Source organism: Alosa sapidissima, chromosome 24 (genome assembly GCF_018492685.1).
Source record: "Alosa sapidissima isolate fAloSap1 chromosome 24, fAloSap1.pri, whole genome shotgun sequence".
In the NCBI taxonomy this organism is placed as follows: Eukaryota; Metazoa; Chordata; class Actinopteri; order Clupeiformes; family Clupeidae; genus Alosa; species Alosa sapidissima.
The window spans coordinates 666,518-693,962 of NC_055980.1; the positions used below are offsets into that span (position 1 = coordinate 666,518).

At 39.8% G+C, this 27,445-nt stretch overlaps 1 protein-coding gene across 4 annotated transcripts in view; it reads right to left on the reverse strand.

Moving 5' to 3' along the window:
- Positions 1 to 27,445, reverse strand: part of cpxm2 (carboxypeptidase X (M14 family), member 2) — a 250,882-nt gene that overhangs the window by 60,015 nt on the left and 163,422 nt on the right. For all 4 annotated transcript variants that reach the window (XM_042082909.1, XM_042082908.1, XM_042082907.1 and 1 more), the window contains 2 exons: positions 24,188 to 24,311; positions 23,888 to 24,084 (listed from right to left, as the gene is read on the reverse strand). In XM_042082909.1, coding sequence (XP_041938843.1) covers positions 23,888 to 24,084; positions 24,188 to 24,311 — 321 coding nt within the window. The remainder of the gene's footprint in view (positions 1 to 23,887; positions 24,085 to 24,187; positions 24,312 to 27,445) is intronic.

Genomic DNA, 27,445 nt, shown 5'->3' on the forward strand with positions numbered 1-27,445 from the left:
TGAAGTGCTTTTTGTATAGGCTACTATCATAAAAAATAGTTAAAACGAATAGCTATTTGCAATTTGACAAAACACTGGTCCTCATTTTGCGAATGCGAGGACGATATGAGCCTGTTGCATTTAGTTAGATGTCCGAGTCACGCATAATGTTTGAAAACCACTGGCTCGTAATCACAATAATTTAACACACGACAGTTGGATAACCTACTTCATCATGTCCCCATGCCTACATTTTTGTGAGTAGCATAGAGATCGTTAAAAACAATAAAGTATGGCTCTCCGTTTGGGACATCGAAAACTTATATTTTTAATAGACTACCGTCGAAGATGCTGACTTGCAAAAGCCTCGGGAGAACACGTTATCTCCACTATCATCAGTCATGCCCCTTGATCAGTGGGGAATGAAATAAAAGTTTGATAACCACTGGTTTAACAAGTTACCTACAGTCCAGAACACAGAATCTGTTGCAATATTCTGATGATCGGCGATGATATCGGCAAATGTTTGTTTTCCAAAGTAAGAATTTCACTTCACCATGCACCTTCGACAATACCTGGCCTACCTGGTATCATTACAAACATTATTCTGTGTCCTAAAACTGGCATATTTTATGGCATTGTGTCATGTAAGTTCGTTGCAAAATCTAGAGAAATGTGTGAGGTGGTCAGCGGGGGACAATTGAGACACACATTGGATTGTGTTATTACTTGAACATTCCACACTATCCACAGCTGTGGTAGGCCTATCAGGGGCAGGAGGATTACTGTCAGCGCAGGCTTTATATAAAATTCTTCAACAGAAGGCCTCGAATGTTGTCTTGTTTGTGGAGCGCTTTGCTTCGCTTCTGTAATTTCGGCTTCATTGAAAATGAGGGTTTCCCTCAATGACCCTCCGAGAATAAATAAAGGTTGAATGAATGAATGAATGCAGGCTTGCCAAAAATAAAGGCATGTGGTTTGCGCAGCCTACAGTAAATAACAGACCCGCCAGAATGTTCATTATGCTGCTTTTTTACGAGCAATATGTTTTTGGTACCCTACGCACACTGCATGTTCTTAAATAACAATGATCATCAGTAATATTCGACCATTAATTTGGGTAAATGGGCAAGCGTGACCACCTTGATTGGCTGATTGGCTGATGATTGTAACGCGGGCATGATTCCAAACACCTCCCTTACGATGATGAGTGACAGGTCTCAGAATGCGTGCGCTACACAAGGACGGAAGATGATGAATAACTGGGGCCGTAGGCTATTCACAAAGGCTTTTATCTTACTACTAGGAGTAGGCTACTCCTAAATCGCACATAAAGATTTTAGATTGGAGTTTTCTCTTAAAAGTTATTCACAAAGCCTTTCAGACAACTCCTAAACTAGGAGTGAGTCTTCGTGGCTATGGATGACGTCATTACTCATGCACGAGCTTGACTGAAGTGACCACCTTGATTGGCTGACGATTGTAACGCGGGAATTCCAAACACCTCTCTTCCGATGATGACTGACAGGTGACAGGTCTGAGAATGCGTGCGCTACACAAGTAGTGCGAAGGACGGAAGATGATTAATAACTGAATAAAAAGGCCTAGCCTAAATGAATAAAGAGGAAGGCAAAACAAATAGCTTAGTAGCCTAATGAAACATAGGCCTATGGATTGATGCAGTAGCCTACCTTTGCAACATTATTAAATGAATCTGTCACCAAAGTCAAAGTCAAAGTCAGCTTTATTGTCAATTTCTTCACATGTTCCAGACATACAAAGAGATCACCAATATCCCTAGGCTACGTTTGCAAAGAGGAGAACATTTTAATTTGATTCACAATGAAACGTTACATTTCATTTACATGTTAACAATGAGTAGTTTTGGTTGTTCTTGGTAGCATTATTGCATCCCTTTTATGAATGCAAAATTGTTACCTCGCGATTGGAAGCTCCTGTTGCGCATAGGCTATTTCAAAACATCGCAACGTAAAATGCCACAAAAAGCTGTTTATGAATAGGTCTTAGTGAGTTAGGAGTCCTCTCGATTTAAGCTGTCCCAGACTTAGGTGCTACTTTTAGGTCTAAAATGCTTCGTGAATTACTTTTTGTGAAAAAATTAGGAGTCCTAAAGTTAGGAGTGACACGCCCATTATTTTTAGGAGTTGCTCCTAAATTCGCCAGTTAGGAGCTACTTTTAGCCTTAAAATTCTTTGTGAATATGGCCCCTGAATAAAAAGGCCTAGCCTAAATGAATCAAGGCAAAACAAATAGCCTAGTAGCCCAATGAAACATACGGATTGATGTAGTATCTTTGTAACATTATTAAATTATTCTGTTACTAGTTTTGGTTGTTGTTGGCGGCGTTATTGCATGTTAGTTATGCCTACAATGCAAAATTGCTTCCTCGCGACTGGAAGCTCCTGTAGCTGCATAGGATTTCAAAACCGCAGGTTTGTGAATAGGTCTGTGAGTAAGGAGTCCTCTTGACTTCTTTTAAGCTGTCAGAGGTGGGAAGGTGTGATTTTTTGGGGGAAGGGCCGGATTAACTGGGCACAATTGTCTGATGGCCCCCCTTCCCCCCAGCCAACGTGAATCGGGTGGTTAGTTAATAGGCCTATCGTGAAGATTTTTCCTGCCATCTAAGGCACGAGCGCATCTGTGAGGCCAAGCCTCACCAAGTAGCTCGTTTGTTTACAACTAACATTCCATTTAATTAAACTGCTTTATAGGCTATGCCAAAATAGTTTTCAACATTTTGAATATTAGTGTCGGGTGAATTGAAATGTTCTCAAAGTAGCCTTATGGCTGAAAGCTGCTTGGGACCCCCCCCCCGTCAAGCAATATAACCATACAAACGCGCTTCCTGCACTCATTGTTTCAAAAGGAGTAATTTTGACTTTGTCACAACTGAAGAGCTGTGGACGGCACGGCACGGTATGCCCAATGAAAATAAATTAACGCAACGCAACACAACACAACACAGACCCCGCTTCTCTCGCGTCAGTCACTGACATGAACGAAACACAGAACCCGCTTCTCTCACGGCAGTCACTGACAGTAACCTAGAATAAATGCATGGGGAAAAACACTTCCCCATGACAAAGACATCGTAAAACACTGAAAGTTAATATTTTGTCACTAGCAACATTCATCTGTCCTTTGTCAAATGTATTATGTTCCAAATACCCTATGCGTAATTCTGCTTCATAAAGTTGAACAAATACATTTGCTTATTTCACAGAAAAATATAAATAGCCAGTCAGTGCAGAGTTGGTAAGTTATGGTAGGCCAACTTGCAGTGAACATACAAACAGGGGAAATTATTTATCTTGCAGCTGAGTAGCCTCAGGTGCGCATGTAGACATAAGGCCGAACATGCAAGCGCCAATGAATCGTGCTCTCACGACAATCGCGCCGTTAAACTTAAATAGGTTAACATCACTCTAAGTTCGCCTTCAAGCAAGGAAAACGATGATTTGAAGACATCTGTTTCGTTGGAAGGGCAAGGGGTAGCAACAGGGCAACACAGAGACAGGCCCGATGGCAGGGCTGTTATGAGAGTATTAAAATATGGGATATTCTACGGGAAAACATTAAAACGGCAAGACAGCGGGGAAAGTTAAAATACGTGATAAACACGGAAACAGTTGGCATGCATTGTTTCGGTCCCCGTGCACAGGGATTATTTATCATACTATTAATCACATATGATTATTTGTGAAATTGTGCAAACAGGCGCAACACATTTGAAAAGGAAGGACTGGTAGCATGCAAGCTCACGGGAAAGATTGATTTAAGAACGTTATCACAAAGTGTGTGGCTGTGGCGCGGGCGGAAGACAATTGGCAGGGGAGGGTCATGTCTTTTTTAACAATTCTGTCGGAGGGTCATTGAACAATTTCTAGCAGACAAGAGAGGGTCATGCAACTTCCAACTGAAGCACTCAAAATTCCTCCGGTGGCCCCTTCAATAAATAACGATCAGTCCCTAGATTGCTGCTGGGCTATATGTCTTGGTTCTGTTAACAACTCATTGTCAAACGCATAGCCTATCTCGCGGTTGCATCCATAACAAACAAACATGTAATGTGAACGTCTGGGATTGGGGAGAGCACTAAATGCTCTACTGAATAAGCACGAAGTCAAACCTTTAAATGAAAAACACTCTTTAATTCTCCAAAAAAATAAACCGCTAATGAAGTAAACTTGTGACCATCAAAAATCGTTTATCGCTCGTAACTCCATGATACCAGGACGTAACAGGAAGGCATTTGGCTGAGCAAAGGAGGTTAATATGCTCCATGTTTTGTCCAAATGATAACTGTCTATCATCGTTGCACTCGGAGAAAACCGGAATGTTTCATTCGTCCCCGTTTCAATCGTCCTGGTTGTACCTACTCAAAACGCAGATAGAACCTTATTATTCTAAGGTAGCGAAATAGCGTTCAGCATGATTCATGCCCAATTAATTCCCCCTGTTAAAGTGTTCGCCTTTGTAGTTTGGTTTCGTGATATAGCCTATGATAAACGGCTTATGGCCAAATATGTGAAAACGTTAAAATACAGTAGGCGATAAACCCGGAAAAAGTTGACAGTGATTTTTTCATAATCACTTTGGAGGGTCATAGAAAAATGTAGTATTGCTGGCGAGGGAGGGTCACGTCTTTTTGGACTAATGCTCCCAAAACTCCTCCGGTAGCCCCTTAAATAAATAACGAACAGTCCCTAATGAAGTAAACTTGTGACCATCAAAAATCGTTTATCGCCTGTAACTCCGTGATAACAGGACGTAACAGGAAGGCATTTGGCTGAGCAACGGAGGTTAATACTCTATATTTTGTCCAAATGATGTCTGTCTATCATCGTTGCACTCGGAGAAAACCAGAATGTTTAATTTGTCCTGCGTCTCTACGGCTGCAAACGGGATTCACTCGCAGTTAACCAAATATTTCTTTATTAGGGCAGGGCAGGCATATTTCTGGCTATTACATTATTTCTAAACCAGTCTGCTAAAGTCTGTAGTGAAGTCTGTGTAGGGTTTTCCAGGCTCCATTTCTTTTTACGAGACACCCTGCTCACTTGAGCCATCTACCGGTTGTTTGGGTTGTTGCAGCGTCTCACTGGAAAAATACAAATTAAAGTCGCGTGATACCGCGTGATCCCACGCGCGGACCGCGAGTGAAGCTGGCCAAATCGAAGCACTGCCCACTGTACAGTCATCCAAAAATGAATTGCCAGAGATAGGCTATGAAGGGGAAAAGTGCAGCATTTTAAACATGGCAAGATTATTTTTACCGAAACAGTTTGTTCTAATTTGTCTCGTGAAATTCGTGCTTGTGGACATCAATCACCTATCTTCTGTCCTTCTATTTCAAGTTATCATGTGTGTCATTTGATTATATAATCACAACAAATGCTAATAAATGAAAACAGAATAGGCTTTTGTGCTATAGGCTAACGTTACAGGTCACTTAGGCTAACTCCCGTATGTCAAAATAAACTGATTTGATCCTAATTGTTTAGCGATCACACACAACAACTTAACACAGCAACCTCAAACACCACTGTTGAACCTAGGCTACTGCTTCAGTTATGTAAGAAATAAGCAGTTTATGAATTATCTTTACCCGTTTAATCAAGTCCACATGACCAAAATAACAACATATTTAAAGGCTGAGCTAGCATAACAGCCTAATATAGGCGATGCTGCAATGGATAACTAATAAAAAGTTTCACACAATTAATGAACTTTATCACTCTTCATTCTGAGTTTTTCTGGGTGGTTATATATCCATGCAGATCGTCTTGGAATAAGCCATCGCTGTTATATGATATAATATGTTACAGGATTCATGACTAACGCCATTAATGTTATGATGCTGACTGACGCTGGCTATAACAGTAGCTTCTAGGCTACCGTTTTAAAGTCTGCTGAGTCTACTGCCTACCAAAACCTGTCGCTGTTCAGTTGAAGTTAAATGATCAAATATTTGATTTTGTGTCAGCTTTCAGAAGGAAGACATGTTCCTTTCTGGTCAAATTTCACAGCTTCTAAGAAAGGCTATCGTCTTCGTGTAAACCGAGTTTTGAACAGAGAAAAAAAGTTAGGCTACCATTAGGCTACATGCAGGTTCTCCGATACAGATCAATGCACCAAATCAGGGAGATTTTAGCGAAACAACGTTCCTGTGACAGGCTATCAAATATTGAACAATGGGATAACGTTTCATCATCACCTTTATTGATGCCTGAAATGTTGACATTGCTGAAATACAGAGATGTAGCCTACTGAGAGGCAGCTGCAGACAACAATGTTCAATGGGTTCAACTTGTCCCTTGCCTACCAGCTGGATGTAAACAAAGCTATAGAACCTAGAATACGTCACATGAAAAACGTTAATACACAGCCATTAAACTATTTGAATATCAACATTCATTCAACTTCCAGTCTGTCAACAACTTTTAAACTATCTACATTCAGCTTTTAAACAGTCTACTTTTAAACTATCAACTTTTATTAAGCTATGCAACCACCATGTCTATCCTAGCATCACCGTAGTAACCATCTCTGTATTATCTGTTTTAACTATACATGATATTTTACATCACAACTTTAGCATTTTCATGCACTGGTAATTCCTTGGAATTGCATTTCTAGTTATTATTATAGGCCTATTATTATTTTATTTTGTACCATCTGTAAAGCACTTTGGGTCAACTGTGTAAATTATTGAATAACCTATACTGACCGCATTTTTTTTTTTATTTGTATTGCAAAAGGGTGCAAGTAGGCTACAAAAGCAAATATATAGTAGGCTATAAACTATACTCAGTCAAATAGCCTACCCAGTAGCCTACATTCATTTCACTGACCATTTGTCTATCAACACGCATTAAACTATCAGTCTATCAACAACTTTTAAACTATCTACATTTAACTTTTAAACTTTCAACATCCATTAAACTATCTGTCTATTAAACAATCTGTCTATTAACAACTTTTAAACTATCTACATTCAACTTTTAACTTTGTACTTTTAAACTATCCACTTTTATTAAGCTATGCAACCACCATGTTTGTCCTAGCGTCATTTTCATGCACTCGTAATTCCCTGGAATTACATTCTGTAGTTGCATTTATGACTTTCGGTTATGGTGCAAACGACATGCAATTTATGACAACAGATGCAAATCAACAAAACACGTGCAAATAGACAAAACACAAACAACTTAAGAAAACATTTTCATCTTCATTTGACAACACGTGCACATCATTTAGAAAACGCGCTGCAAATTCAGAATACATTTCAGAAACGAGCTGCCAATTCACAACACGCAATTCAGAAATGTGCTACAAAAAACACAACACAACGGAAGTGTTTCCGGGGGGGCACTTAAAAGTGATGAACACCTCTGAATAGGTGGCGAACTACATACGAGGTGTTTATCACTTTTTAAGTGCCATTAAAATGTTAAGATAAACCCAAATACTTACATTTCAAGCCAGATTTCTTTAAACAGGAGTTGTTGTTGTCACACCCGTTTGCCAACTTTCAGAGGGGTTCATCACTTTTAAGTGTCCCCCGGTAACACTTCCGGTGTGTTGTGAATTTCGTAGCACGTTTTTGAAATGTAAATGTTGTCTGAATTTGCAGCGTGTTTTCTAAATGATGTGCACGTGTTGTCAAATGAAGATGAAGATGTTTTCTTAAGTTGGTTGTGTTTTATCTATTTGCACGTGTTTTGTTGATTTGCATCTGTTGTCATAAGTTGCATGTTATTTGCACCTGTCGGCCACCATAGTCTGTTCGTCAGGAATTACTTTTGAATTTTGGATTATTTGTATTTTTGTCTTGCCTCTGTATTGAACCTGACTACCGAGATTTACCGAGTCTTGCTGCTGCTGCCTACCCTATACATTCTGACCTTATATCCATTTCCCATCTTGGTGTCTGCATTTGTATTCTACATTTTACAACCCTGGCCTTACAGACCGTGACAGTATGCTTGCTTTTTTGGCGTAGGATTAGAGGATAATTTAGAGTACATGAATATACTGCCAAAACATGGCACATTAGACTCGACCTGTGCATTGCAGACTTTTTTCTCTCCACATTGTGAAGTACACCGAATACATCTATCCATTTCCAAATGCATTTTGCTCTGGAAATTCAGAGCATTACATAATTCCCCTCTCACCACCACTCTTCTTCCTCCTCTTCCTCTCAGTGCTACATTGCTTTCTATTTCTGTTGCTGACTAGGGCTCACCTGTTGCCCTGTGTTTAGGCCTGATTGTTGAGTTTACAGTTATGCAGCTAGGTGTCTAGTTTTGAATGAAACGCCAATGTATTGTGTTCACTAGTCATTCCAATTAAGCATTCCATTTATCTAACTTGAATCACATAAGGTAAGTGTGTTTACTGTGAAAAAAGCAACAGGCTTTGTCGCAGTTAGTGATCCATGTAATTACATTGAACTTTATTATTTTACCTCCGCAATGAATTGATCTGACAGAATCATGTAAGATCTCATGTACAGTATATAAGTGCAGCTAAGTACTGAACCAGAAAAGCAAATGATCATATGGGAAGTCTTGGTGTCACCGTTTCATTGTGTTCCCATGAGCCTTTGCAAGAATACTGCAATAATCACACAGTGTTGCCAAAAGTTCTTGCATGGGTTTTTATAATATATTGTGTTTTTATATTATATACTTTAATTACTCTTTCTGCTGTTAAAGAATGTGTTTGTGTTGTATGTATGCTGCTGAGACCTTGAATTTCCCCTGGGGATCAATAAAGTATCTATCTATCTATCTATCTATAAAGACATTTATGCTAAGAGTAAATTCGATTTTGGTGCTGGGTTGTATCTTATGTTATGCTTTGAGAAGAACCCTGCTTTATTCCCACCACGAGTAGGCTACATTAGGTATTGAGCATAGCCTACATAAAGTATCAGTGGTTCTGTGACATATAATGTCCACCACAATGAATTCTTGTGAATACTACGGCCTGACATGCATGTGGTGTGTCAAGGCTTCAAGACAGTATTTAATCTCAAAATGATTTTGGGTTAAAGGTATCCAATGTAGTTTAGAGTATTTTGGCTCAGAACACTTATATTTTACCTTGCCTTGTGAATACTTTTCCAGGCTTGCGCCTTTCCCTCCTGGACAGATGTATCCAGCAGGTCATCTGCTGGAGGCCTATTTTTCTCCATGGATTCCTGGTCAGAACCCCTATTGGAACAGATTAAAACTTGGGGCATGTTGAATTTTGTCCAAAAATCCAATATGGCCGCCATATTCCAAAATGGCACATTTTTACAAACTTTTTGCTATGCTATGGGGACATTTCCGGTAAAAACAGTGTTTTTGTCTTTCTCTCCCTCTCTCAAGCACACACACACTTACAACCTACCCCCTCAGGGCCCTGGAGCCATGACGTTAGGCACGCTTGCCCCTGAACCTTCAATTTACGATTCATTTCTTATTTTAGTTCACAGAAATATGAAAGATATCATTTATTTATGCTCTTGACATGATCAGATACACACAGACACACAACCCTGACACATGCTAATTTCCATAATCTTTGTTCAGTGAACGCAGTCAGTTTGTCAGCAGTCTAAAGATATTATGCCAGCTTTGTATATAGTTTGGTTACCTAGCAACCGAGGCTTAAAGATGACAAGTGGGTGCATTCAAAGTCGCAAGCATAGGCGAACGTTTGCGATCGATTTGAAACATGTTTCAGTTTGCCTTGAACAGAGGCGAACATTTGTGGTCTGTCACTGCACTTTTGGAATTTTACCAATAAACTGGTTATTATGTCCCTCTGGATTTGTTGAGGGTTTTTTGGAAAATGTTATCATAATCTGTAAGTGTTTGCGATCATATCAAGCCTAATAGTGTATTTTTTTAGAGTTCGGATTTGTAAACAAAATAACTTAATATCAGACCCTGCTGTCAGTTACTGTCTGGTTGCTAGCGAGTTAGGCGGCTAGCCTAGCTAAGATAAAATTTTACCGTGACTCGAAGAGCTGTAAACAGTGTTGTAAGGCTGCGTGTACACATCCGCTTGGAGCTCCAGTGGAATTTTAATTTCATGACGAGAATTATCGGTCTATCCGTTCATGTGCCGTTGAAATGGCTTAAATAGGCGACCCATCAGCCCAGCACTATAACTCCGAGCGTGGTAAACAAAATCGGATATTTCAGGCAGGAAATGCTCCCATTAAGAACCAAATCAGATTTTGTTCAAATCTACACACCTATGGCTACTGAAAAAAATGTAAGGTTCATTTAGCAAATGTTATTTTGAAGTGTTAAAAAACATTGTTGTTTTAGAATTTCCGAACAAAAGTGGTGATAATTGGGGGTGATACATTATTAAGTTTAAACAAATTTCCTCAACTGCTAGTCACTTGTTAGCACATAGCTGTGAAGATTTCAACTATATGCATACAGGAATGTAGCTCACTAAGGAGCAGGTCATGCTATGACACAGGAGACCGGGGTTTAATACCTGCTCGCTGTAGTAATTTTGAAGGTGCATTTCTCACAGCTTGACCGAGCTAGATGTAGAGATAGAAGGTTGGGCTTGTAGAACTATTAGTGGGGTACGAATTGTATTTCCGTAGGATTTTTTTGCTAAAATTTATATTTTTGTTTTATTTGCTTTATTTGGGGTCCTACTGTTGAAAAATGATGGGGTGCAAATTTTCTGACCCCGTTTTGCCCCCCCCTCTGGGGGGCGCTTTGTCACCTTGGCCAGGATACTGACCACACACGACATCTACTAATAATGATCACATTTTCACAATCTTGGTGTCAATTTAGGGGTTATTGAGGATGCTGAGTCCATTTATGACAGTTTCATTGTGATCAGAAGTTGTTATGACTCATTTTTTGCAGTAATAAAGGCAAATCCAATGGGGCAAAGTCACTAAAAAGTAAGTGAGCTCATATTTTGGGAACACTTTGATGTATAGAGAAATTGATGTGGTAGAAAGAGTGCAGATTATAGGACATAAAAAATGTCAAGACCTTATCGGTCTCCACAATTTCTCTGGTGCTGACTGGGGTGGTACATTTGTGGGTGTCAGCAAAAAGACCTGAGTTGATGCCTACATAAAAACTTGATGATGATGATCCTGTCATCAGTTGCTTTAAGAAGCTTGGTGAAGGTCCATTGCCATCTAATCTCATCAATGGTGAACTTCCCCAACAAGTCAGAGGTCTAGAGCAGTTTGTCTGCAGTGTCTATAGGTCAACTGGTCACACAACTCTACCAAAACTGAGGTGGGAGCTATTTCGGACCAGGAACTTGGAGGGAGAAATGTTACCTCCATCACAAGCTGCCTTGTTGCCTCATATCCTTCGTGCCAATTACATTGCCATGCGTGATAAATCCTACATTTCAAACTGTCCAGTTCTTCCACAGATTGAAGAAAATGGTAGGACTTTCCAAGAAGGAGTTTATGTTCCTGTGACATGTCTTACACTCCCTGCCCCTAGAGCTGTGATAGAGTTGACAAAATGTGTGTGCAAAACCCAGTGCAAAACACTCAGGTGCACTTGTCACAGACATGGAATTCCCTGTTCCCTGTACAGCAAATGCTTTGCTGGTGACTGTGAAAATGCGAGCAAGCATACTACAAATGAGGATGATGCTGATGAATGATCGATTTATGTAGAAGTGTATTTCTAAGGTGTTTTATTTCCTGTTCATGTTTATGCAACTTTACATTAATAATTAGTTAATTTATCAATTAGTTCATCAATTAGTTCATCAATTAGTTCAGTACTTAGTTAATGTACACTGCCATTCCAGTAGAGCTACAGTACATTTTGTATTAGTTTTATTTCAAAGATGTTAAATGATTGATTGCTTTATTAGCTATTGTAAAGGAAAATATCAGATTGTTCACCAGATTGTTAAAAAACAACAAGTATCTAAACACATATCTGCTCACTGAGGCCTTTAGTCTCTAACTCTTTCTAAAGCCGCTATATCTAACAAAGTTATTATTATTATTATTATTACTATTATTATTATATAAATTACTCTTCAAGTTTATACAGTGTATTAACTTCTTGAGTGCACATAATTTAGAGTGTATATAATCAATTTGACCAAAAAATATGATAAAATACCCTAGAAAAGCCTGAAACCACTACCAAAAAATGAGACATAACAACTTCTGATCACAATGAAACTGTCATAAATGGACTCAGCATCCTCAATAACCCCTAAATTGACACCAAGATTGTGAAAATGTGGGGATCACGCGGTATCACGCGACTTTAATTTGTATTTTTCCAGTGAGACGCTGCAACAACCCAAACAACCGGTAGATGGCTCAAGTGAGCAGGGTGTCTCATAAAAAGAAATGGAGCCTGGAAAACCCTACACAGACTTCACTACAGACTTTAGCAGACTGGTTTAGAAATAATGTAATAGCCAGAAATATGCCTGCCCTGCCCTAATAAATAAATATTTGGTTAACTGCGAGTGAATCCCGTTTGTAGCCGTAGAGACGCAGGACAAATTAAACATTCTGGTTTTCTCCGAGTGCAACGATGATAGACAGACATCATTTGGACAAAATATAGAGTATTAACCTCCGTTGCTCAGCCAAATGCCTTCCTGTTACGTCCTGTTATCACGGAGTTACAGGCGATAAACGATTTTTGATGGTCACAAGTTTACTTCATTAGGGACTGTTCGTTATTTATTTAAGGGGCTACCGGAGGAGTTTTGGGAGCATTAGTCCAAAAAGACGTGACCCTCCCTCGCCAGCAATACATTTTTCTATGACCCTCCAAAGTGATTATGAAAAAATCACTGTCAACTTTTTCCGGGTTTATCGCCTACTGTATTTTAACGTTTTCACATATTTGGCCATAAGCCGTTTATCATAGGCTATCACGAAACCAAACTACAAAGGCGAACACTTTAACAGGGGGAATTAATTGGGCATGAATCCTGCTGAACGCTATTTCGCTACCTTAGAATAATAAGGTTCTATCTGCGTTTTGAGTAGGTAGGCCTACAACCGGGACGATTGAAACGGGGACGAATGAAACATTCCGGTTTTCTCCGAGTGCAACGATGATAGACAGTTATCATTTGGACAAAACATGGAGCATATTAACCTCCGTTGCTCAGCCAAATGCCTTCCTGTTACGTCCTGGTATCACGGAGTTACGAGCGATAAACGATTTTTGATGGTCACAAGTTTACTTCATTAGCGGTTTATTTTTTTGGATTATTAAAGAGTGTTTTTCATTTAAAGGTTTGACTTCGTGCTTATTCAGTAGAGCATTTAGTGCTCTCCCCAATCCCAGACGTTCACATTGCATGTTTGTTTGTAATGGATGCAACCGCGAGATAGGCTATGCGTTTGACAATGAGTTGTTAACAGAACCAAGACATATAGCCCAGCAGCAATCTAGGGACTGATCGTTATTTATTGAAGGGGCCACCGGAGGAATTTTGAGTGCTTCAGTTGGAAGTTGCATGACCCTCTCTTGCCTGCTAGAAATTGTTCAATGACCCTCCGACAGAATTGTTAAAAAAGACATGACCCTCCCCTGCCAATTGTCTTCCGCCCGCGCCACAGCCACACACTTTGTGATAACGTTCTTAAATCAATCTTTCCCGTGAGCTTGCATGCTACCAGTCCTTCCTTTTCAAATGTGTTGCGCCTGTTTGCACAATTTCACAAATAATCATATGTGATTAATAGTATGATAAATAATCCCTGTGCACGGGCACCGAAACAATGCATGCAAACTGTTTCCGTGTTTATCACGTATTTTAACTTTCCCCGCTGTCTTGCCGTTTTAATGTTTTCCCGTAGAATATCCCATATTTTAATACTCTCATAACAGCCCTGCCATCGGGCCTGTCTCTGTGTTGCCCTGTTGCTACCCCTTGCCCTTCCAACGAAACAGATGTCTTCAAATCATCGTTTTCCTTGCTTGAAGGCAAACTTAGAGTGATGTTAACCTATTTAAGTTTAACGGCACGATTGTCGTGAGAGCACGATTCATTGGCGCTTGCATGTTCGGCCTTATGTCTACGTGCGCACCTGAGGCTACTCAGCTGCAAGAGAAATAATTTCCCCTGTTTGTATGTTCACTGCAAGTTGGCCTACCATAACTTACCAACTCTGCACTGACTGGCTATTTATATTTTTCTATGAAATAAGCAAATTTTGTTCAACTTTATGAAGCAGAATTACGCATAGGGTAGGCTACTTGGAACATAATACATTTGACAAAGGACAGATGAATGTTGCTAGTGACAAAATATTAACTTTCAGTGTTTTACGATGTCTTTGTCATGGGGAAGTGTTTTTCCCCATGCATTTATTCTAGGTTACTGTCAGTGACTGCCGTAAGAGAAGCGGGGTCTGTGTTGTGTTACTCCTTTTGAAACAATGAGTGGGGGGGGTCCCAAGCAGCTTTCAGCCATAAGGCTACTTTGAGAACATTTAAATTCACCCGACACTAATATTCAAAATGTTGAAAACTATTTTGGCATAGCCTATAAAGCAGTTTAATTAAATGGAATGTTAGTTGTAAACAAACGAGCTACTTGGTGAGGCTTGGCCTCACAGATGCGCTCGTGCCTTAGATGGCAGGAAAAATCTTCACGATAGGCCTATTAACTAACCACCCGATTCACGTTGGCTGGGGGGAAGGGGGGCCATCAGACAATTGTGCCCAGTTAATCCGGCCCTTCCCCCAAAAAATCACACCTTCCCACCTCTGACAGCTTAAAAGAAGTCAAGAGGACTCCTTACTCACAGACCTATTCACAAACCTGCGGTTTTGAAATCCTATGCAGCTACAGGAGCTTCCAGTCGCGAGGAAGCAATTTTGCATTGTAGGCATAACTAACATGCAATAACGGCGCCAACAACAACCAAAACTAGGCTAATCATTGTCAACATGTACATTAAATGTAACATTATTGTGAATCAAATTAAAATGTTCTCTTTTGCAAACGTAGGCATAGTAACAGAATAATTTAATAATGTTACAAAGATACTACATCAATCCGTATGTTTCATTGGGCTACTAGGCTATTTGTTTTGCCTTGATTCATTTAGGCTAGGCCTTTTTATTCAGGGGCCGTATTCACAAAGAATTTTAAGGCTAAAAGTAGCTCCTAACTGGCGAATTTAGGAGCAACTCCTAAAAATAATGGGCGTGTCACTCCTAACTTTAGGACTCCTAATTTTTTCACAAAAAGTAATTCACGAAGCATTTTAGACCTAAAAGTAGCACCTAAGTCTGGGACAGCTTAAGTCGAGAGGACTCCTAACTCACTAAGACCTATTCATAAACAGCTTTTTTGTGGCATTTTACGTTGCGATGTTTTGAAATAGCCTATGCGCAACAGGAGCTTCCAATCGCGAGGGAACAATTTTGCATTCATAAAAGGGATGCAATAATGCCACCAAGAACAACCAAAACTACTCATTGTTAACATGTAAATGAAATGTAACGTTTCATTGTGAATCAAATTAAAATGGTCTCCTCTTTGCAAACGTAGCCTAGGGATATGGTGACAGATTAATTTAATAATGTTGCAAAGGTAGGCTACTGCATCAATCCATAGGCCTATGTTTCATTAGGCTACTAAGCTATTTGTTTTGCCTTACTCTTTATTCATTTAGGCTAGGCCTTTTTATTCAGTTATTAATCATCTTCCGTCCTTCGCACTACTTGTGTAGCGCACGCATTCTCCGACCTGTCACCTATCAGTCATCATCGGAAGAGAGGTGTTTGGAATTCCCGCGTTACAATCGTCAGCCAATCAAGGTGGTCACTTCAGTCAAGCTCGTGCATGAGTAATGACGTCATCCATAGCCACGAAGACTCACTCCTAGTTTAGGAGTTGTCTGAAAGGCTTTGTGAATAACTTTTAAGAGAAAACTCCAATCTAAAATCTTTAAGTGCGATTTAGGAGTAGCCTACTCCTAGTAGTAAGATAAAAGCCTTTGTGAATAGCCTACGGCCCCAGTTATTCATCATCTTCCGTCCTTGTGTAGCGCACGCATTCTGAGACCTGTCACTCATCATCGTAAGGGAGGTGTTTGGAATCATGCCCGCGTTACAATCATCAGCCAATCAAGGTGGTCACGCTTGCCCATTTACCCAAATTAATGGTCGAATATTACTGATGATCATTGTTATTTAAGAACATGCAGTGTGCGTAGGGTACCAAAAACATATTGCTCGTAAAAAAGCAGCATAACGCACATTCTGGCGGGTCTGTTATTTACTGTAGGCTGCGCAAACCACATGCCTTTATTTTTGGCAAGCCTGCATTCATTCATTCATTCAACCTTTATTTATTCTCGGAGGGTCATTGAGGGAAACCCTCATTTTCAATGAAGCCGAAATTACAGAAGCGAAGCAAAGCGCTCCACAAACAAGACAACATTCGAGGCCTTCTGTTGAAGAATTTTATATAAAGCCTGCGCTGACAGTAATCCTCCTGCCCCTGATAGGCCTACCACAGCTGTGGATAGTGTGGAATGTTCAAGTAATAACACAATCCAATGTGTGTCTCAATTGTCCCCCGCTGACCACCTCACACATTTCTCTAGATTTTGAAACGAATTTACATGACACAATGCCATAAAATATGCCAGTTTTAGGACACAGAATAATGTTTGTAATGATACCAGGTAGGCCAGGTATTGTCGAAGGTGCATGGTGAAGTGAAATTCTTACTTTGGAAAACAAACATTTGCCGATATCATCGCCGATCATCAGAATATTGCAACAGATTCTGTGTTCTGGACTGTAGGTAACTTGTTAAGCCAGTGGTTATCAAACTTTTATTTCATTCCCCACTGATCAAGGGGCATGACTGATGATAGTGGAGATAACGTGTTATCCCGAGGCTTTTGCAAGTCAGCATCTTCGATGGTAGTCTATTAAAAATATAAGTTTTCGATGTCCCAAACGGAGAGCCATACTTTATTGTTTTTAACGATCTCTATGCTACTCACAAAAATGTAGGCATGGGGACATGATGAAGTAGGTTATCCAACTGTCGTGTGTTAAATTATTGTGATTACGAGCCAGTGGTTTGCAAACATTATGCGTGACTCGGACATCTAACTAATTGCAACAGGCTCATATCGTCCTCGCATTCGCAAAATGAGGACCAGTGTTTTGTCAAATTGCAAATAGCTATTCGTTTTAACTATTTTTTATGATAGTAGCCTATACAAAAAGCACTTCATACTATCTTAATCTTGGAATATGGGGAGGGGAAGTGGCGCGTCTGCAGTCAGCCAAATATGAATGTAATTCTGCGGCATAAAGCAGATGTAATTGTTTATTGTATAGAAAAATAAAAATGACATGTCAAGCAGTCAATTGACTACATTGCAGTCAAGAAGTAGGGCAAATTAATTTACGAAACCAAAACTTGGGTCATAGTTGTCTAAGCCTCTATTGCGTAGCCTGTTAAAAACGTCGCCAGATAGTATTAAATCGGCAACAACATTGTTTTCTGCAGAAGCCTACCCAAGGCTACAGATTAATTCTGAACAGTTATTTCTCTACTGGCTCAATTATCACACCACTGTTTTGATTTGCGTAGTTGCGTTAACCCCAACACTGACAATAATGTAGACAGCAAATGTCGATTTCGATTTTCGTGTAGTCAAGCCTTAAGCCATACCCAAGTAGCCTAAATCGAGGTAATGTTTAATTATGCATGATTTATTTTGTTATTGAATTCGTAGGCTGGGATTACTCTCGGCAACAATTATGTAAGGGACGGCAGGCAGAGCGATGTACAGTGGCAGAGCGACGCACAGTGGCTGAAAGTGGTACTAAAGCTTCACGCAGCTTCACGCCGCGTAATGCGCGAATGAAGTGGTCATTTGAAAGCGATGCCCACTGTATGTGTGCAGTCATTATCCTGGCCAAGGTGAGAAAGCGCCCCCCAGAGGAGGGGCAAAACGGGGTCAGAAAATTTGCACCCCATCATTTTTCAACAGTAGGACCCCAAATAAAGCAGATAAAACAAAAAAATCAATTTTAGCAAAAAAATCCTAGGGGACCATTATTTTATGACAATTCGTACACCACTATATAGGCTACATGGTCCTCACTTTAGATTGGGGGGCTGCAAAATTTACTACAAATAGGTAAGAAAGGTCTTATAAGCGTATTAGTTATCCACCTCTTTATCTTATACAATTAACAAGCATTAACAAGCTGCTTGTTAACTGTTAACAAATATGCTTGTAAGGAACTTTTAAAAGGCTGCTTATTAACACGTACAAGCTGCATGTTAACAATACGATATGATACAATACGATACAACTTTATTTGTCAGTTTGTGCTGAAATTCTTTTTGCATCCCTGGGCAGCTCATTTAAGTATAGGAGGACAGCATACAAAGGACAGAAAACCGTTAGTTAATGTTATTAAAGGATAACAACAGTTAACTAATTGTTAGTAATGAATTGTTAACTGCTTATTATGCACTGTTAATACCTAATAAGCACATGTTATTCTAAAGCATTACCGATTCGGTTTGGTTTTAAAACAAGGTTTGGCAGAATCCGAATCAAAAAGCTGAAGATTCGGCCGAATTCAAAACCGAACTTTGGATTCGGTGCACCCCTACTCTTGATCAGGCTTGTGGCACACAGCGGAAGTCCCGTCTCATCAACCGGAAGTCCCACCCACCTGTCACTTTTTAATTGATCTGAATGAGAGAAAAGGGTGTTCTTTACCTCTCTTCTCTGTATGTCCATTTTATATAATAATAATAATCTTTATTTATATAGCACTTTTCAAAACAAAGTTACAAAGTGCTGTACAATATCAACATAACATAAATTAGTCATAATAGTATAACAATCAAATAATATATACTAATTCAATTAGAACTTAACATAAATTTGAAAAAGGAAAATAAACTTACACTGAAATAAAACTTAGGATACTGAAATAAAACTTGACACTGAAATAAAACTTACTGAAATAAAACTTAATAAACTTAACACAAAATGAAGTATATTACTTAAACAAAACTAAGGAAGGCTTGCTTGTAAAGATGAGTTTTAAGGAGGGATTTAAAAGAGTATACTGACTTGGCTGACCTGATTTCATCAGGCAGGTCATTCCAGAGCCTAGGTGCCCTGACACTAAATGCTCTCTCCCCTTTAGTTTTGAGATTGACCTTAGGAATAGTTAGGAAACCACTACCAGATGATCTTAAAGTGCGCACAGGTGTATAAGGTACTAGGAGATCAGATATGTAGTTGGAAGACAGGCCATGTAGAGCTTTAAAAGTAATCAGAAGAATCTTAAAATCAATTCTAAAGCTTACTGGGAGCCAGTGCAGTGAAGCTTAAACAGGAGTAATGTGATTACAGTACTTTGTCTTAGTAAGAAGCCGGGCAGCTGAATTCTGAACAGTTTGAAGTCTCTTTATAGATTTTTGGTTCAGACAAGAAAAAAGACTATTGCAGTAATCCAGGCGTGAAGAAATAAATGCATGTATAATGGTCTCAGTGTCTTTAAAAGTTAAGAGGGAACTAATCTTGGAAATATTTCTGAGGTGATAGAAACAAGACTGTATGAGCTTTGTGATGTGACGTTCAAAGCTTAAATTACTGTCAAACCAGACACCAAGATTCTTTGCAACAGGTTTTACACAGTCTAAAAATTGAAAGGGACCTAAGGATGGTATCATTTGTTTCACTATGTGCTGGGATCCAATGATGAGGACTTCTGTTTTGTCAGAATTCAACTGGAGGAAATTGTTTGACATCCAGTTTTTTATGTCACAAAGACATTCATTTAAGGAATTCAGCATACTAGGATCAGAGGAACTAATGGGCAGGTACAGCTGTGTATCAGCATAGAAGTGTAAGGAGACACTTTGTGTTTCTGGATAATGTGCCCAAGAGAAAGCATTTATAAACAAAATAAGATTGGTCCTAAAACTGACCCTTGAGGTACCCCATACTTGACAGGAGAAAATGAAGATGTGTAACTGTTTGCAGAAACACAAAACTTCCTATTTGACAAGTAAGATGAAAACCATTGTAAGGCTGTACCAGAAATTCCCACCCAATGTTCCAGTCTATGCAGCAGTATGCTGTAATCAATAGTGTCAAAGGCTGCGCTAAGATAAAGAAGTACATAACCGCCAGCCAAACTGCAATACACGAATAACTTGCACGGCTTGTGGGCGTACTTGAACCAAAGAGTATACACCTGTCGGGCTGTGGCTAGTAATTTAGCATGCTAATTCAGGTTGATATCTCTGCAACACTATACCTTGTCATTTTTTTAATTACATCATCGCCCTTATTTCTTCTCATTCTTTTGATGCGTGTAGCTCATTTTTTTGGATATTCTTACCTCAATTCTTACACATGGCACCTTTTAAAAGGTCATTTGTAACTTTCAGCAGTGCTGTCTCAGTGCTATGACACTTTTGGAAACCAAATTGTAGCTTTTCAAAAAGATTATTATTTTCCAGTGCAGAGACAAGCTGCTTGGACACTAATCTTTCAAGAATCTTTGATACAAATGGTAACTTGGAAATAGGTCTGTAGTTGAGGTAGAGATGGATCAAGCCCTGATTTCTTTAGCAATGGGCTCACACTTGCAGTTTTAAAGTAATCAGGGACAATGACATTTAAAAGTGAACTATTAAAAATAGAAAGCAAACAGGACCCAACAGATTCAATTACTTCTAATAGGAACTTTGTTGGTACTACTGTACATCAAGAGTACTGGAAGATACTGTCATATGTGACACTGTCTCTAGAAGTTCAGATAGAGTAACTGTATTGAAGTGGTTTAAAGTATGCCTATCCTGTAAGAAAGAGACTTCATAGTGCATAGTATTAGGAGTGATAGAAGTTCTAATTGACTCTACTTTCTCAGTAAAAAAGGACAAAAACTTTTCACAATCAGCATCACTTTCCACTGGGACACAGGGAGTAGATGGCTTTACCAGCTGCTCTACTGTTTTAAATAGAAATCTAGGATTATGCTGATGATCAGAAATAAGTTCTGAAAAGTAATGTGATCTTGCATCCTTAACCAAGATGTTATAGTGTTTAAGTGATTCCTTCATAATGTCATAATGAACTTGAAGACCAGACTTCTTCCATTTACGCTCAGCTTTCCTACAATCCCTTTTACAACTACGAATGCCACTATTAATCCAGGGCTGCTTTCTTTCTGATGACTTAGTTCTAACCTTCATGGGTGCAATAACATTTAGAGACGACAAGCAGATGGAATTAAACTGGTCAACCAGATCATTGGTACAAGAGTATTCAGAGAGGTCAGGGCATTGACTCTGGAATAATGCACAGAATTTTGAGGCACTATGCTCATTGAATATGCGGGAACAGAAAGAGCTGGGAGTGACAGTATTGATGATGGATGTTTCACAACTAAAAACTATACAGTTATGATCAGATACAGTCATATTAAAACAATCAACAGAGGATATTTTAAGACCCAGAGTGAAAACAAGGTCCAGTGTATGACCACGGTTATGTGTTGGTCCAGACACATGTTGGCAAAATTGAAAAGATTTAACAATGTTTAGGAAATCAGTAGCATGAACATTACTTGAGTCATCAACATGAAAATTAAAATCACCACAAAGAACAACACTGTCATAATATAAGACAAGAGTGGAGAGAAATTCTTGGATTTCATTTAAAAAACAACCTGATGGTTTAGGGGGACGGTAAATTACAACAAACAAAATTGGATCAGGACCACAAAGTTTAAAAGTGAGGAAGAAAAGTCATCACAAGGTATTTGGTGACATTTTAAGCTCTACAATGCCTCCCCCGCGACTGCTGACTCTAGGTTTGTTGAAAGACTCGTACTGAGGAGGACACAGTTCAACAAGCTGACTATGATCATTTGTTTGTAGCCAGGACTCAGTTAAAAACATAAAATCCAAGTTGGCAGATGAAATAAAATAGTTTAAAATAAATGTCTTATTTGAAAGAGATCTCACATTAAGTAGTGCCACCTTAAGACACGCCCTCGTGCTTGAGTTAGGAGCAACAACGTCATCACATGATCCTGCCGCAGAGGAGGTGATAGTGGACACAGTCTGTATGTTGATCAGATGCTGGCCTGTCGCTCTCCTGCTAGATGTAGAGGCAGGAGCGAACCACTCTGGGATATTGTGTTTTGCAGGCAGGCATTTCCGAGGAGATGTTGGTTGTCTCAGCGTCGGAATGCTATCCTCAGTCACTTGCTGGATGATGAAGGAGCGACGTGAGCCACGGTGCACATAGCGTTTCCGCTGGACTATCCCCGCTACCCGACAGACATGGAGTACGTCGATGTTGGGCTTGACATTGGTGGAAGAGAACTGTCAAAGCTCAAGGGCTGTGTATTGAAACCCTCCCATAGTCAGCACACACCTCTCACTCAATCCCAAGCATCAGTCCAAGAGAAATGAGGTGGATAGAAAGCTCCCACGTTAGCTGGTCAGTCAACCGACTATATACCCAGCAGCTGGACAGTCAACCGACTAGATACCAGCAGGTTCACAGACAGGAGAGATGAGGATAGAGATGGACAGGGGAGAGATGCAAGCAGCCCGACAGCACGTAGCACCACACAGAGAGCCAGACAGATGATAGTGGTGAAGCAATAGGCCCACTGAAAATGCGCTCTCGAAAACGCATCCAACTCGACAGGCAGCAGAAGCAGCGTAGGTAAGGCCAGCCAGGCGCAGTATCCAACTTTCTCTTTAGAGATGATGTTTGTCTTGAGAAAAATAGCGGAAAAACTAGCAAAATATATAGACTATAAGATACTATGTATTGATTGGAAGAAAATGTACATTAAATCATTAAACTTTTTAAAATGCCAAACAAAAACATGCCAGACGGAGCGGCGTCAGTCTCGCCAGCGTCCCCGTAACCTAACAACAGGAAATTTTACCCATCGAGCCACCGTTATTTTAACTATGCCAAAGTAAACTAGGTTTTGTCTTCTTTGGCCTCTTTAAGTAAAGAATTAACTGTAAGAAGTAAATCATGGATAACTCTGGTCAACACAGTTTCAGTGGAGTGACAGGACTGGTAACCAGATTCAAATTTCTCAAAAAGACTATTGTGAGATATGTACATATTAAGTTGCTCAGCAACAGCCCTTTCAAGTAACTTTGACATAAAAGGGAAGTTGAGTATCAGTCTAGATAGATAGATAGATAGATAGATAGATAGATAGATAGATACTTTATTGATCCCCAGGGGAAATTCAAGTTTATGTCTATGGTTACCATGGTTATTCAGAATGTGTGGATTCATATAAGGCTTTTTAAAGGCCCTATGCAGTTTCAGGTATTTTTGGCAACTGCAGAGCTCCCCCTAGAGTCGTGCTATATTTATATTTTACTCTGCCATACTGTAAATAGCCCACTTCTCGTGGCTTGTTTGTACACAATGAAAATGCTTTTGTTGTGGAGGCCAAGGATTAACAAGAGCTATATCTACTGACAAGATCATGTTTCACAATTCTCGCGAGATGTATCCGGGTCGGCAATTCTTGAAGTTACGTTGCTGGCTCTCTCGGTAGCGACCCGCTATGGTTATGCGCTATGGCTATGCTAGGTGACCGATTCCCCTATTACAAATTTGTTTACCATCAAATTGTCTTTGGAGAGGTTATAGGCTATTAATGTAGAAATCCTTTATAGTGTACCTTTAATCTAGATTCAACACCAAGGACTTATAGACATCCTCTTTGAAAAATCTTACAGCAAAATGCTGATAATAGGGACACATCTTGGATATTTCTGACACCAAACTAGAAAATCATGTTAATGTCCTTGAGGAAGGAAAACCTACCACTTCAAAGGCTTTATCATAGCCATCAGGATTAACTGAAGGCAGTAGGTGAATGCGTGTCTCATTCACAAGGTGCTGTATCCGCTGATTACCAGAAAGATACTCCTGGCACATGAACTGGATAAGCAGCAGTAACAGCTCTCGTCCCAAAACCTCATTACCGTGGGAGCCTGCAGTATAGCGGAACTCTGGTTCACCTTGGGGTACAAACCACAGATAAATCATTAACATATTTGACATTATTTATTTCACATGTTTTATAGAGATTCCACCATAGGCAAAGTAAAAAAAAATACTCACCCAATTCATGCTCCCCTGGGTTGTCCGATATTTCAATGGCATACAGCTTCTGACCATTATAACTTTTGCCAATATTATATATTCTGGTAATGTTTGGACATAATTCATTCACTACTTTCATGACCTGTAGAGGAATGGATAATGGTAGGTGACAGCATAACAGGGTGAATTTGTTTCTCTGGATTTACCTACTGATATGCCTTGACAATATTTGGTCTTTAGGTAGGTTAATAGAATTTCTGTGTGTATTCATATTTCCACATTTCTGTTGATGTGTGAGACAGTGTCAGGGTCCAAGGAATTTAGTGCTAGAGACCCTTAACTTTCCACATTATTCACTGGTCTTTTGATAGTCAGTAGTGGTTTTTGGCATGGGCGAAATGGGCAGCCATCAGGCGCAGCATTTTTTCATGACACTAGCACTTAAAAACAAATTGTTAGTATTTTAGACTTTTACAGGCTTTTCCCAAATCACGGAAGAAACGTCGACGCAGCAGTATAGTAGCAGATGCAGAGGCAAGTGTTATTTAAATAAACTCCTTAAAACTCCTGGTGCACTTACAAACTTTCTAATGCCTCGTTATTGGACTAAAGGTCATAGTTCAGGGCTCCAGACTAACTTTTTGCACTGGTTGCACTGTTGCGCCTAACTTTTTTTCTTAGGTGCACCAGCACAAAAGTTAGGTGCACCCAAATTTTCAACCACATCGCATTTAACACCGCAGCAGGTTCACTTTTTTTCCTTAATTACTGTCCTATATAGGTTGTCCTATGACTTATGATTTACAATTCTACAAGAAAAGTAACTTAATGAAGTGTTGGTGCTTTAAGTGCTTCACTGAGCTGAAATTTAAACTTAAAACATCTCAAGATGAATTAAATAAAAATAACAGTGACTAAATTAACAGTGCACGTCTTTTAAAAATGTTCCAAGTAGCCTGGGGGAATTTTATGTGATTTTGCAATGATGATTGCAATAATCATTTGACAGCCCCACAATGCAATTTACTTTTTAATTTTAGTATTTTTACATTTTCATGTATTTTTACATTTTTAGTATTTTTACATTTCCATCAGAATGAGTTTACACAACTCGCGCGCAAAACGAATATTGCTGTTGAAAACCGGGTTACTCCCTGCATGTAACTGCGGTCAATGACGCACTCCTTTTCGGCGATATCTGTATCTCTGTCGTTCGGGAAGGCCTTGTATGCATTGTTCGCAATTTTAAGACGTCTTTTCATCTGCAATGACTCCTATAAATTTGGTGCAAGTGGCATTCCTGTACATCGGGTTTACGTTCAAACTATTTTTCTGGTGAATAATTATTTCGGACTGAACTTGGTGAAGGGAAGTTTCACTAGGCCTATCGTAGGCAATGATAAACTTGATCATCATCTCGGGCTCGTCTGATCGGTTTGCTGCTGCCAGCCGCCGAAAGGCAGTGTGGAGAGGGGACATTTATCTCGGCCTATGTGACCACACTGTAATGCAACTACATCCACTCTGTTTATCTGATGGGTCTCTGACCTCTCTCTCTCTCTCTCTCTGCAGCACACGCATTTTCAAATTTACACACAGGCACTGGGCCACGGCCAGAGGGGAGGTCCCGCCCTTCACTACAGTGGGCAGTGCTTCGACTTGGCCAGCTTCACTCGCGGTCCGCGCGTGGGATCACACGACTTTAATTTGTATTTTTCCAGTGAGACGCTGCAACAACCCAAACAACCGGTAGATGGCTCAAGTGAGCAGGGTGTCTCGTAAAAAGAAATGGAGCCTGGAAAACCCTACACAGACTTCACTACAGACTTTAGCAGACTGGTTTAGAAATAATGTAATAGCCAGAAATATGCCTGCCCTGCCCTAATAAAGAAATATTTGGTTAACTGCGAGTGAATCCCGTTTGCAGCCGTAGAGACGCAGGACAAATTAAACATTCTGGTTTTCTCCGAGTGCAACGATGATAGACAGACATCATTTGGACAAAATATAGAGTATTAACCTCCGTTGCTCAGCCAAATGCCTTCCTGTTACGTCCTGTTATCACGGAGTTACAGGCGATAAACGATTTTTGATGGTCACAAGTTTACTTCATTAGGGACTGTTCGTTATTTATTTAAGGGGCTACCGGAGGAGTTTTGGGAGCATTAGTCCAAAAAGACGTGACCCTCCAAAGTGATTATGAAAAAATCACTGTCAACTTTTTCCGGGTTTATCGCCTACTGTATTTTAACGTTTTCACATATTTGGCCATAAGCCGTTTATCATAGGCTATCACGAAACCAAACTACAAAGGCGAACACTTTAACAGGGGGAATTAATTGGGCATGAATCATGCTGAACGCTATTTCGCTACCTTAGAATAATAAGGTTCTATCTGCGTTTTGAGTAGGTACAACCGGGACGATTGAAACGGGGACGAATGAAACATTCCGGTTTTCTCCGAGTGCAACGATGATAGACAGTCACCATTTGGACAAAACATGGAGCATATTAACCTCCGTTGCTCAGCCAAATGCCTTCCTGTTACGTCCTGGTATCATGGAGTTACAAGCGATAAACGATTTTTGATGGTCACAAGTTTACTTCATTAGCGGTTTATTTTTTTGGATTATTAAAGAGTGTTTTTCATTTAAAGGTTTGACTTCGTGCTTATTCAGTAGAGCATTTAGTGCTCTCCCCAATCCCAGACGTTCACATTGCATGTTTGTTTGTAATGGATGCAACCGCGAGATAGGCTATGCGTTTGACAATAAGTTGTTAACAGAACCAAGACATATAGCCCAGCAGCAATCTAGGGACTGATCGTTATTTATTGAAGGGGCCACCGGAGGAATTTTGAGTGCTTCAGTTGGAAGTTGCATGACCCTCTCTTGCCTGCTAGAAATTGTTCAATGACCTTCCGACAGAATTGTTAAAAAATACATGACCCTCCCCTGCCAATTGTCTTCCGCCCGCGCCACAGCCACACACTTTGTGATAACGTTCTTAAATCAATCTTTCCCGTGAGCTTGCATGCTACCAGTCCTTCCTTTTCAAATGTGTTGCGCCTGTTTGCACAATTTCACAAATAATCATATGTGATTAATAGTATGACAAATAATCCCTGTGCACGGGGACCGAAACAATGCATGCCAACTTTTTCCGTGTTTATCACGTATTTTAACTTTCCCCGCTGTCTTGCCATTTTAATGTTTTCCCGTAGAATATCCCATATTTTAATACTCTCATAACAGCCCTGCCATCGGGCCTGTCTCT